The sequence below is a fragment of the Propithecus coquereli genome, unplaced genomic scaffold (genome assembly GCF_000956105.1).
Source record: "Propithecus coquereli isolate 6110/MARCELLA unplaced genomic scaffold, Pcoq_1.0 Scaffold91, whole genome shotgun sequence".
Lineage (NCBI taxonomy): Eukaryota > Metazoa > Chordata > Mammalia > Primates > Indriidae > Propithecus > Propithecus coquereli.
Window position 1 is genome coordinate 1168637 of NW_012155396.1, and position 12046 is coordinate 1180682.

Sequence of the window (12046 nt, forward strand, 5' to 3'; positions counted from 1 at the left end):
AAGCCAATTTTCCTCATAACATAAGAGGGATAATCCATCACTTTCTTCCTGGTTTGTGACCATTCCTTCATCATATATACAGTTCAATATAGATAGACTTGATTAATATACATTGTATGCCTGTACATCGCTTTATATTAACTTGTCCATTTTTATACAACTAATATATACCCTTAATTATTAAAATTTTTAAATTAAAAAAAGACTGAATGCAATTTAAGAAGGGCGACACTTAATGTTAGGAATATGTTTGCTTAGGAACACATCTCTATTCTGGTGGACCTCATGCCTTAATGTAGCGACATCACCCTGTGGATGCCTACAAACAAAAGTGCCCATTGTTGACGCTGAGTAGGCAGAAAGGAATCACCAATCCATGATATATGAACGTGCTATGCCCAAATAAAGTCCTCCCAGACATTTTTTGGAACCCTGGGGTAATGTTTATGGGGATGGAGAGTGGATGGGGGTTTTCCTTTATCTTACTGTAAAAACATCTGGTTACTAGTACTTCCCACAGCATAGATACTAGAGTGGTCACGGGTAGTCTTGAAGAGGTTTGGATAACTTTGTGCCATAGAGATATCCCAAGAGGCCTTCTAGCACAATACTTAAGCGCGTGGAGACAGACTACCAGGTTTAAGTCCTGGCTCTGCCATTTACTAGCTGACGTTGGGTGAGTTGCTTAATTCTCTGTCTCAATTCCTTTATCTGTAATATGAGGATGGTAATAGCACCTGCTTCATAGGGTTGTAAACATTGAATGAGTTCATACATTTCAGTGCTTAGAACAGGAGTGGCAAGTAATAAGCACTCAATAAATGGAAACAAAAAAAGACATCCAGAGGCCAATCTGCAGCACATACCTGATCCCATAGTAGGTATCCTGGTGTCCATTAAGTGTTTGTGGAATATGCCACTTATCTATGTTTCCTCAGCTTCAAATTCACCCTTAATTGCCTGTTCTATTAAATTGAGATGGGCTATTTCATTTTTTCCCCTTGGCCAGCTAGCACAATGTTAAACTGTCTATAGTCTCTGGAGAGACACTGCAGGAAAAAGAGAGCTTTCCTTTCTGGCTGCAGTGTGCTCTCTGCAGGATGCTGCAGGCCCAGCTCCTGCAGTGCTGCAGCTTCTCCAGCACTGGGCTTCCAGGTTCTGTAGTGCATGGCAGCTAGCAGCATCCCTGCAGGCAGTTTGTAGCAGAGTACCTTCCTCTAGTGAGACACCTCCCTGTGCAGAACTTCCCCCTGCAAACTAGAGGGTGTTCTGCCAATACAGACCGGGGGACTTTTCTGCCATTCAGTGAACCATGGCGGTGCATTCTCCAACAAAGTCTGGATCTCGGCTAGCAGGGTCGGGGCGTGAAACCTGTTCCTTGAGTGCTCTATTTTGACCATAGGAATATCTGCTACTCCTACATTTTTTAGAATTCTCTTTCTTTCTTTCTAGCCTATCTCTTGTTACGGTTAATAATTTGTTACACTAAACTGTCCCTGTTCTACTTGTCTGGTTTCTGTCTCTTGATTGGACCCTGATTAATAATGAATGAGTAAGTGAAACGTTAACATTCCCAGTTGTTCTGAGAAGTTTATATGTTGTCTATAAGATGAATGATGCAGATTTTTAAGAAATGACTATTTGTGTTGAACAGATATACTGTTAGCAATGATTAATCAAATGAAAAAATGTAAGTAAAACAATATGTGGATCATGGTCCTATTTCTGCTTAAAAAATCTGTATAGATACATGTGAGTTCATATTTATAAATGCATAGAGTAATTTGGAAGAATATACAGAATCCTCTGGAGAGGGGAGACGGAGAGATTAAAGGGATGGTGAAGAGGAACTTTCATTTTTTTATTTTATAAAAAGTGTAATGAGCATTTGTTACTTTTATAATTACAGTAATTAAATTCTTTAAATTTTGTGACTTTGTTGGTAATTTTAGAAATTGAAAAGAAAACCTTGTGGGAGGAAAGGGAAGGGAACTAACAATTATTGAGTACCTATTATATTCCAGACACTTTCCATACATTATCTCATTTAATCATAACTAGGTAAAATAGGCATTATCCTTTCTGTTTTACAGATAAGAAAACTGGGCTCAGAAAAATTAAGCAATTTCTTAAGTTTATATGGTTAGAATTCTGTCTGGAGTCCAAGTCCCGCCCTTTTCTCAGTATACCAGCATTTCTTAAACTGCATTTCATAGACCTGAGAGGAGGCCCGTAGATGTGCTTTCAGAATCCATGAACTCCATAGACAATTATTAATGTCAATGTGTCATTTTAATGATAATCTTTAAATAGACATGTTATGGATCTTCTGGAGAATTATCTTAAAAGAGCACTTTCAGGACATTTGAATTTTGCTTTGTGTTTATGCTAGTGTTGTTACCAAATCCAGCACTACCTCCCGGGCCAATCAGAAGAGAACAGAGTGGAACTTGGTAATGCATTTACATTAAGGGAGGGCCAAATTATATCAAATATCTGGTTCAGAAAGAAAAAGGTGGAAACAAACAGTTCTCATTCTGTACATGGTAGTATGTGCACATTAAATTCAAACTCAAAATCTGTGCCTTAGTGTGGTATTCGTGTTTGGAATAGTGATTTTAATTTTAGCCAAAAATTACTGTATTACATTAATGTTCTTATACTTAAATCTTCTTGGCTTTGTAGTTGTGTTATTATTTAAATTTCAGTTTATTTTGGTTTTATAATTGCAGAACAGATGTATGCACAGGGGTTTGTACCTGGTTTTATGCTCATACATCAAGTAACATTAAAATAATTTAAAAGTCAACATTTGAAAATGAAAAAAATGTTTCCCTTTAAAGGGGACGATACATTACTCAAATCTGAGAAGACTGCTATTTTATCACACGACTTCTCTCTAGATACAGAAAAGGACATTAAAAAAAAAAAAACCTTAACTACATTATAAATATGATGACTGGCTTTTGGAAACAAAATCTAGATGCTTAATCTAACAATGATACAGAATTCAGGGAATGTAGGATGTAGTGCTTTAATTATAGTGCCCACCTGGAGAGAAACTGAAGGAAGGCAGATTCCTGGGTAGATCATGTCAGACCTCTCAGGGACCACTCCTGGTGGAATGGAGAGTTCTGACTGTGCAGACCAACTTTCTTTTTTTTGAGACAGAGTCTCACTCTGTTGCCCTGAATAGAGTGCCGTGGCGTCAGCCTAGCTCACAGCAACTTCAAACTCCTGGGCTCAAGTGATCCTCCTGCCTCAGCCTCCCGGGTAGCTGGGACTATGGGCACGCGACGCCATTTTTTCTATTTTTAGTTGTCTGGCTAATTTCTTTCTATTTTTAGTAGAGACAGGGTCTTGCTCTTGCTCAGGCTGGTTTCAAACACCTGAGTTCAAGCAATCATCCCAGCCTCCCAGAGCGCTAGGATTACAGGCGTGAGCCACTACGCCCGGCTTCAGACCAACTTTCAAGCACAAATGTGTATATATTCTTGGTAACCCTCTCTAGCCAGTGTTCTATGATTAAAACAAATAAAAGATAAAGTTTTTTTAGCATGCAAGTGCCAAGTCTCTAGAAAGTATCCGTGTGATTCAGTAGCCATTCTACTCTGAGAAAGTAGGTTGTCAACAGGAAGACAATTTGGGACCCAAATGGAGCAAAATCTCCCAACTTGTATCTGCTGGGCACAAGTGGTCTTAATATACAGAAAAAACAGCCAGGCCCACAAAGCTCTAGTCAAGATTGTGGATTTAAATATTATGGCTCAGGGCCACTAAAACAGGATGATAGACATGTTTGTGGACTCAGTATTGAGTTCTGGGAGCCAGCAGCCATGTCAGCAGATGTGGAATGTGCCCTACCTTTGGAGAGAATCCAAGGCTTTTAATCATGGATAAAGTCACCTGCTTCCTGATTTATGCAGAACACTTTGGGAATGCCAATTGTTGAGCCATCACATCAAGACAGTCACTTAAGACACCATTAAGATAATGGAACAATTATCTTCCTGAAATAACAAAATGTATCTCCCCAAATCCCAAATTGGGACAGGCCATTTCCCCATCCCCTCCTCCATGCTGCAGCAAATGCCAAGGCCACCTATTCCCTTCTCTGCAAGGCTGAGCATTGCCACCTCCCAGCCTCTCCACTTGGTCTTCCACCCGTCCCTGGAGCCTGAATCACTTAGTGTCTCCTACACGGCACCTGGCACACACGGACACTTGAATGAAAGTTTGCTAAGGAGAGCAGTGATGTTGCCCGTCTCAGCTCTACAACTGTTCTCAGGCCTACCCCCACGTATTTTCCCCAACATCACTTATTTTTAAATGGCAGAGGACTGGAGCTTCTCAGACAAACTGCTTTAGGTAAAGCATCAAGACTAAACCAAAAGGCTACTGCGGGGTCTCTCAGCTCCCTTTCTTTTATCACCACCAGCAGTACCTTTTCAGATTCCTCTGCATTTTGCTGTCCCACCTTCTCTACCAGGACTCAGTCCCATGTGACGTTTTATCCTGGGTAGCCAGAGCCTCCCTTATAACCCTCTGTCCCCTCCGCCTGCCCTTCCCTGCCTCCTTTGCTATAGGAGGGCAGCGGTGGCTGCTCCTGCTGTGGAACAGCTGGAAATAGGTCAGGAAGCTGGAAGGTAGGCACACCTTTGTTTCAAAGCTTTATATAAAAAATTTGAGATGGAGTTGCCAAAATTAGGGGTAAAGCCTTAGCAGTTAGACCTTTGAGAAGCAGTAAAAGTGAGTCCTAAAATGTCAATGGTGAATTTTTCTAAAAAAATGTTAGAGAAACCAGGCCAGGCGTGGTGGCTCACGCCTGTAATCCTAGCACTCTGGGAGGCCGAGGCGGGCGGATTGTTTGAGCTGAGGAGTTCGAAACCAGCCTGAGCAAGAGCAAGATCCCGTCTCTACTAAAAATAGAAAGAAATTAATCGGACAACTAAAAATATATACAAAAAAAAAATTAGCTGGGCATGGTGGCGCGTGCCTGTAGTCCCAGCTACTCAGGAGGCTGAGGCAGGAGGATTGCTTGAGCCCAGGAGTTTGAGGTTGCTGTGAGCTAGGCTGATGCCACAGCACTCTAGCCCGGGCAACAGAGTGAGACTCTGTCTCAAAAAAAAAAAAAAAAATGTTACAGAAACGTATAAAATTACAAACTTTTGTCTTTATCTTGAGAAGATACATAGAAGTTAAAAGATTATCCAGATGTTTTCCTCTATTTATATAATCCAATATATCGGTACACTATACGAACAAGTGCCTACAGGAACCAGGCAGTTAATACAATGCAGCAGACTTCAGAGGAGAAAGACAGAGGCTCATCTGCTTCAGCCAGTTCTTGCCAGTGTACGTGGCACCATTGCTGCCAGATCTGATTTTTCAAGAGATGCTTTAAAATCCAGTTTGTATGTGTGTATATATGAGTATGTGCATGTGAAGTCTGTTGGTTTTACATTGTTGGCTCAATTTTTAAAAAGCAGACCAAACAAAACTTACATTCCACCTCTGCTCTGGACTTAGGGAATTTGTTCAGGGTGAGGGTTAAGAAAAGATGACAATGGAAAAGAGTTATCGGTCAAGTATTAAGTACTTGTATTTAGGGTTTCCTAAATGCAGTAGCGAGTGCTACTGTAGAATGGATTCTCTCCAGTCCATATGCAGTCCAATCTCCATATACATGCTAGGAACTCACAACTGAAATTCTCTTCGGTATAATCTGTGTGGTTTAATCTTCATCCTGCTTCCCTTTTTGAAGATCGGACTGAAGTTTCAGTTTTCTGTATCCACAGAGCTGACTTTGTTCAGGAAATTTGCAATGACTTAAGCAAAACCCAGTTGGTCAAGTCTGTCTTTTCCTCCAGGAACATGCAACTGTGTTCAGACAGTTTAGCAGGCTGGGGTGAGGGTGGAGACAAGACGAATAATAGGGGCTTTATCCAACCTCTAGCTAGGGATTTTCTAAGATACGGTCAACAGAAAATGAAACAAAGCTCAAGGTTACACCTGTGCTCAAATTTGCACCTCATCTTCCGGTGGCAAATTACTAATCTTCCTGTTAAAATGAGGTTCCTTCCTGAAATTTCTTGGAGATCTAGTATTAAAACCTATGCCGTTCTCTTGTAGATAATCAGAAATCAATTGGAAATTCCTACCTGAAGAGATAGAGATTCCTGTCCCACCTCACTCGTTCCAGCACCAATTTAGGAGGCGCCCCCTTCCACTGGAGGCCTAAGTGGCCAGTGCCCCAACTCACCTTCCGAGGTGTGTAGGGCCACACAGACAGCCAAGGCCATGACAGTGAGTCCTGTCTGCTGCATTCCTGCCTACCCCGCTGCCTCTGACAGCACCGCAGGTGAAGCTGTGCAATAAGGAAATGAGGCTAAACGTGTTCTTGGGTGCAGAGAAAGAGCGTGGAGGAAAAGTAAGCCAGGTAGCCCCGCCCTGGCAAGGGCTCAGGGTATCATCTCTCATGTTTCTTTCCTTAAGATCAGGCTCCTGCCTGACTTGTCAAGCTCCCAACTTGTGTTCACATTGCCTGAGGGTCAGGGGATGTAAGTGGTGATCTGGCAGCTGGTGAAGTCGTTGTGAGTTGGAGGTGTGTATCAGAATAATTTGGGAATCATTAAAAAAAATCAATGTACATGAATCTTCCCCCATGCCCCCAACAGATAAACCAGAATTCTAAGGTAAGGGACCAGTCATTTGAACTTTGTAAAAGCACCAACAGGGTACGGTGGCTCATGCCTATAATCCTAGCTCTTTGGGAGGCCAAGGTGGGAGGATCACTTGAGCCCAGGAGCTAGAGACCAGCCTGAGCAACACAGCAAGACCCCCTCTCTACAGAAAATAGAAAAATTAGCCAGGCATGGTGGCCGGCTCCTGTAGTCTCAGCTACTGGAGAGGCTGAGGCAGGAGAATTGTTTGAGCCCAGGAGTTTGAGGCTGCAGTGATCTATGATGATGCCACTGCACTCTAGCCTGGGCAACAGAGCGAGATCCTGTCTCCAAAAAAATTAAAGTTCCATAAGTGATTCTGATGAACACTTGTGGTGAGAACCTCTGCATAAAGGAATCAGAGTTTTTAAGTAGCTTATGGAAACTATGAGTTTCCGGGGACAAGGGTGACGAGGCATAAAAAAATTATCTGTGTGGAAAGATATGGAAAAATTTGACCCCACTCTGATCTTGATTCACAGCCAAATTGTTTCCAGTGAAAGCTTTTTAGTTTATTTAAGAAAAAGGTAAGACAGGAAGGGGGCAGTGCCTTGTAGAAAAGAGCATCAGAGCAGGCGTGAGGAGGCACGAGCTCCAGTACAGCTTTGCTGCCCATTAGCTTTGTGAATAAAAGCACTGGGTAGGGTGCAGGTCACCGGATTCCAATCCTGCCTCTTCTACTAACTAGTTGTGTAACCTCAGAAAATGTACTTAAATTTTCTGCAAATAACGAGTCAGACTGGATTACCTCCAAAGTTGTGTCATGCTTCCTCTAGAACTGTGCTACCCTGTGCGGTAGCCACATGCCCAAATTCAGATGTACTATAGGCATAAAATAAACACTAGATTTCAAAGAAAAATAATACATTTTTCTATTTTGCTAATAATTTTTATATTGATTACATGTTATTGATTACACGGTAATATTTTAGACATTGGGTTAAATAAAATATATTATTAAAATTAATTTCACCTATTTCAGCTTATGTTTTTAAATTAGTACTATAGTTTGAATGTTTTTGTCCCCTCTAAAACTCATGTTGAAACTTAATCCCCAATGCAAATTGTGTTGGGAGGTTGGGCCCAGTGTTTAGGTCCTGATGGCTCCACTGTTGTGAACAGATGAATGTTGCTATAAAAAAGGCTTGTGGGAATGGGTTGAGTCTCTTCTGCTTTTCTGCGAGGTGAGGACACAATGTTCCTTCTCTCCAAAGGATGCAGCAACGAGGTGTCATCTTGGAACCAGAGACCACACTTTCTGGTGCCTTGATCTTGGACTTTCCAGGCCCTAGAACTGTGAGAGAATAAATTTCTGTTCTTTATAAATTACCCAGTCTCAGGTACTCTGTTATAGCAGCACAAAACAGACTGAGACAAGTATATGTGTAATTTAAACTCAGAATATTTTAAATTACTATGTCACACATTTGCTTGGTTGTTGCTGTTTTAAGTCAAGAGCCCGGGGTCTGAATTGTCCCCAGCTGTCAAGTTGTGGTGTTTAACCAAGCTCCAATTCACTATCAAGAACTAGACCTATAATAAAATGAAGAATGGGAGCTTTGGAGGGCAATGGGCTAGCAAAGATGGTGACCTCCAAAATGAGAAGACCCAGGCACCCAGAGCAGCAGTTCCAGCCTCTGCCACTAATCAAAGGGACCTTGCTACAGGTCTTGGTAAAAGAGTACAGAGAACCTGCAGAGGCGACTGTCGAAGACCTGTGAAATTGTGGGCACCAGCCATAACCACAGCAGCCTCTCTGGATGAAAGCAGAATGCTCTGAAGGAAAAAGTCAGAGAAGCTGCACAAAAATTATAGTCTGAGACAGTCATGAAGATTTGCAAAAACAACACATGTGCCTAAACATTCACCAGCCTGCCAAGTGCCTGAAATTCCCACTCTTAGGAGTCCCTCCTGAGGATGACTTTCCTACAGTAGACAATAGCTTCTGTTCAGATGAAATGAAGGGTGACTACTGGGTAACAGGAGTGATTTTTAATCCAACAGGGTAAAATTTATGCAGAATTATTAGGGCACTGACGAGGAAGGCTGGGCTCAATTTGGATGAGCCTGCAACTACACAGGCCTTGTGTACTCAATTCATGTACCTCTTACTTGCTTCTGTATTTGATGGGCTAGCTTCTCTTTCACTGTGTGCATGTTTCTTCTGCCAGGAAATACTACCATAGCCCTGCATAGGCATGGAATCCAGGGACTTGGAGAGCAAAGGTGCGCTCCTCCGTGTGTTATTAGCGTTTTCCTCCCACTTCATACTCTTTCCTGGGGGCACTGGAATGGGATGGTGGGTTGGGTTGTGGTTACTGGAATACAGCTGGCATAACATGTAGAACCAAAAACATTAAAGCACTTGAGAAATTACCACCATCGGAATCACAACCTTGGGGCAGGGTGTTATGTCACTCTGGTGCTAAAAAGCAAACCTGACATTCACCAGCAGGAACCCATAAACCACTGAAAAACCCTATGTCACATCATTTTGTACTAAGACATGAATGAGAAGGACACTGGGTAGATCTGTTTTGATTCGGGTGAGGCATTTTTGTCTGGAGAGAACATAGTGCAAGTTATGATTATGAGGCATGTGTGTCTGTGCTTGAGAGGGGTGCTCACTAGGCAGGCAGGGACCACTGTAAACTAGGAAGGAGCCCAAAAGGGATGGATTTGGAAGAATAACTTTGATTATTTGAATATTTTTATCTGGGGTTGGGGATTCTACAAAACCAAATGAGAAGGAGATTGGGAAATGTGTGCCATTAGGGCCCAGGGCATAGCTGGAGGGCAGAGCCATGGAATGAAACAGTTGACAACCTACAACTATGCCTGGCTGTATGCTTTCTGTTATGAAATGTCTCTGGCTAAGAATATCTGGATGCAATCTTTTAGGAAAAAAATTTTTTTTTCTTTACCAGGGAGAACCAAGTAGTTTTTACTTTTTAAAAAGAAGCAAAGTGTTCTTTCAGGCACAGCTCCAGTGTCACTCTGTATGTCTCCCTGTCACCTATCCCTGCTTCCCCACCCTCTGCTAGGTGATCCTCTGCCTTCAAGGCTTGTTTCAGACAAGTTCACAACGCGTGAGAACCCAGAGGCACAGTGCACATCATGTAGGGTGTGATATGTACAATATATCAAGGATGGACAGAGGGCGGGCACAGTGGCTCACGCCTGTAATCCTAGCACTCTGGGAGGCCAAGGTGGTAGGATCATTTGATGTCAGGAGTTCCAGACCAGCCTGAGCAAGAGAGAGACCCTTTCTCTACTAAAAATAGAAAACATTAGCCAGGCGTGGTGGTGAGCACCTGTAGTCCTAGCTACTTGGGAGGCTGAGGCAGGAATCCCTTGAGCCCAGGAATTCAAGGTTACAGTGAGCTATGATTGGACCACTGCATCCCCGCCCAAGAAGAAATGGAGCTTCTCAAAAGATACGCCCATTTAAGTCACTTTTTAATATATATTGCCAAATTACCACACAGTGTTATAAATACTGTACATGCCTCTCTCCACCAATAAAGTGGGCCCAGTAAAGGCAGGATCTGTGTCTCATTCATCATTATACCCCCAATGCCTAGCTTGGTGCTCAGCAAATAGTAGATGCTTAGGGTCTGTTGAATGAATAATGAGTTGGATAACTCAAATAAGCAGGCCTTTATTACATGAGCAAAATCTTGCCAGCGTGGTCACAGAAGTTTACAATTGGTACTCTTGGCCTCTGCTGAGTATCTCTAGCCCAAATGGTAATACTATTTTAAATTTGCATTTCTCAGAAAGGATTTTCTATAAAATACTGAAAATAAGAAATTATACATTGGAAGAGGATTAGTTATAAAAATATATATCACCAGGGGATTTGTAGGTTTGAAACAAGGGTCAAGGGTAGTGCAAGTGTGTGTGTGTGTGTGTGTGTGTGTGTGTGTCTGTGAGAGAGAGAGAGAGAGAGAGAGAGAGAATTTCAGAAATCTGTGTTCTTAAGAAACAAGACAGAACATTTTCCAGCTGAGATGGCTTTTAGGAGAGCCAGGCCAGGGCTAGGTCCCTTTCAGTGCCGTGGTTCCGTGATTTACACAGTGTAATTAAATGTGTGATGGGGTTGGGCATCAGCTATGCCAAAGTAAACAGAGGAGAAAATGCAGCAGGACTAATTAGAAGGAACAAAGTTTGAACCTAGAGCCAAAGTAGGGAATTTCCCATGCATTGAATTTCTTATTCCTGGTTAACACTATAGTTTCCTTTCCCAGCTTAAATGTATAACTTTTTTTTGTTTGTTTTAGCATTCATGCTTTCCAGATATATGAATATCCAGATATATGAATGGATATATGAATATTCCAGATATATGAATAATCCAAATTCATTATCATTTTATTATAGTAACAGGAGTTAGGTGACTTGCCTAAGGTTAGTCAATAAATTGGGAAGCACAGAGCAGAATGGTACCTCAAGCTACTAAAAATAAAAAGAACACCCCCAGGAGAATCTGCAAAAGGAAAGCAGTGAAGGATGACAAGTTTTTCTGGATGTTAAGATATATTGTAAATCTACTGTAACTAAAACAGTGTGTCACCGATGCATAAATCCAGAAGCTATAACGCTTGTGTCAATTTAATATATTGTAAAGTTAGCATTTCACATGAGGGAAAACTGGATTATTCAATAAATGGTATTGAAACAACTGGTTAACTATGTGGAAAAGATAAAGTTGAAGCTTTAAATTCTAGATGTATTAAAAATTTAAAGTAAAGAATTAAAATATAAAACTACCCAAAGGAAATATAGAAGAGTATTTTTTAACTTTTAGAGCAGGGAAGGTCTTTCTAAGCATAAAACAAGACTCAGAAGCCATAAAGAAAAGAGTGAAAAATTTGACCCTACAAAAAAGTGAAACCCCATAATGGAAAAATAAAACTCAGTAAAAGACAAATGGCAAAAAGGTGTGTGTGGTGGAGGTGGGGGTGGGGGTATTTATATGACAAAAGACAAAAGGCTGTTATATTAAGAGATCTTGGGCTGTGAGAAGTGGCTCATGCTTGTAATCCTGGCACTCTGGGAGGCTGAGGCAGGCGGACCATTTGAGCTGGAGTTCGAGACCAGCCTGAGCAAGAGCAAGACCCCGTCTCTACTAAAAATAGAAAGAAATTAGCTGGACAACTAAAAATATATAGAGAAAAAATTAGCCGGGCATGGCGGCGCATGCCTGTAGTCCCAGCTACTAGGATCGCTTGAGCCCAGGAATTTGAGGTTGCTATGAGCTAGGCTGATGCCAAGGCACTCTAGCCTGGGCAACAGAGCGAGACTCTGTCTCAAAAAAAAAA

General features: G+C 41.7%; 1 protein-coding gene across 1 annotated transcript in view; it reads right to left on the minus strand.

Moving 5' to 3' along the window:
- Window positions 1-6401, minus strand: part of CCL28 (chemokine (C-C motif) ligand 28) — a 22579-nt gene extending 16178 nt beyond the window's left edge. Inside the window, exon 1 of the mRNA XM_012664763.1 lies at window positions 6263-6401. Coding sequence (XP_012520217.1) covers window positions 6263-6326 — 64 coding nt within the window. The 5' untranslated portion in view covers window positions 6327-6401. The remainder of the gene's footprint in view (window positions 1-6262) is intronic.
- Between the last annotated feature and the right edge of the window lie 5645 nt (window positions 6402-12046).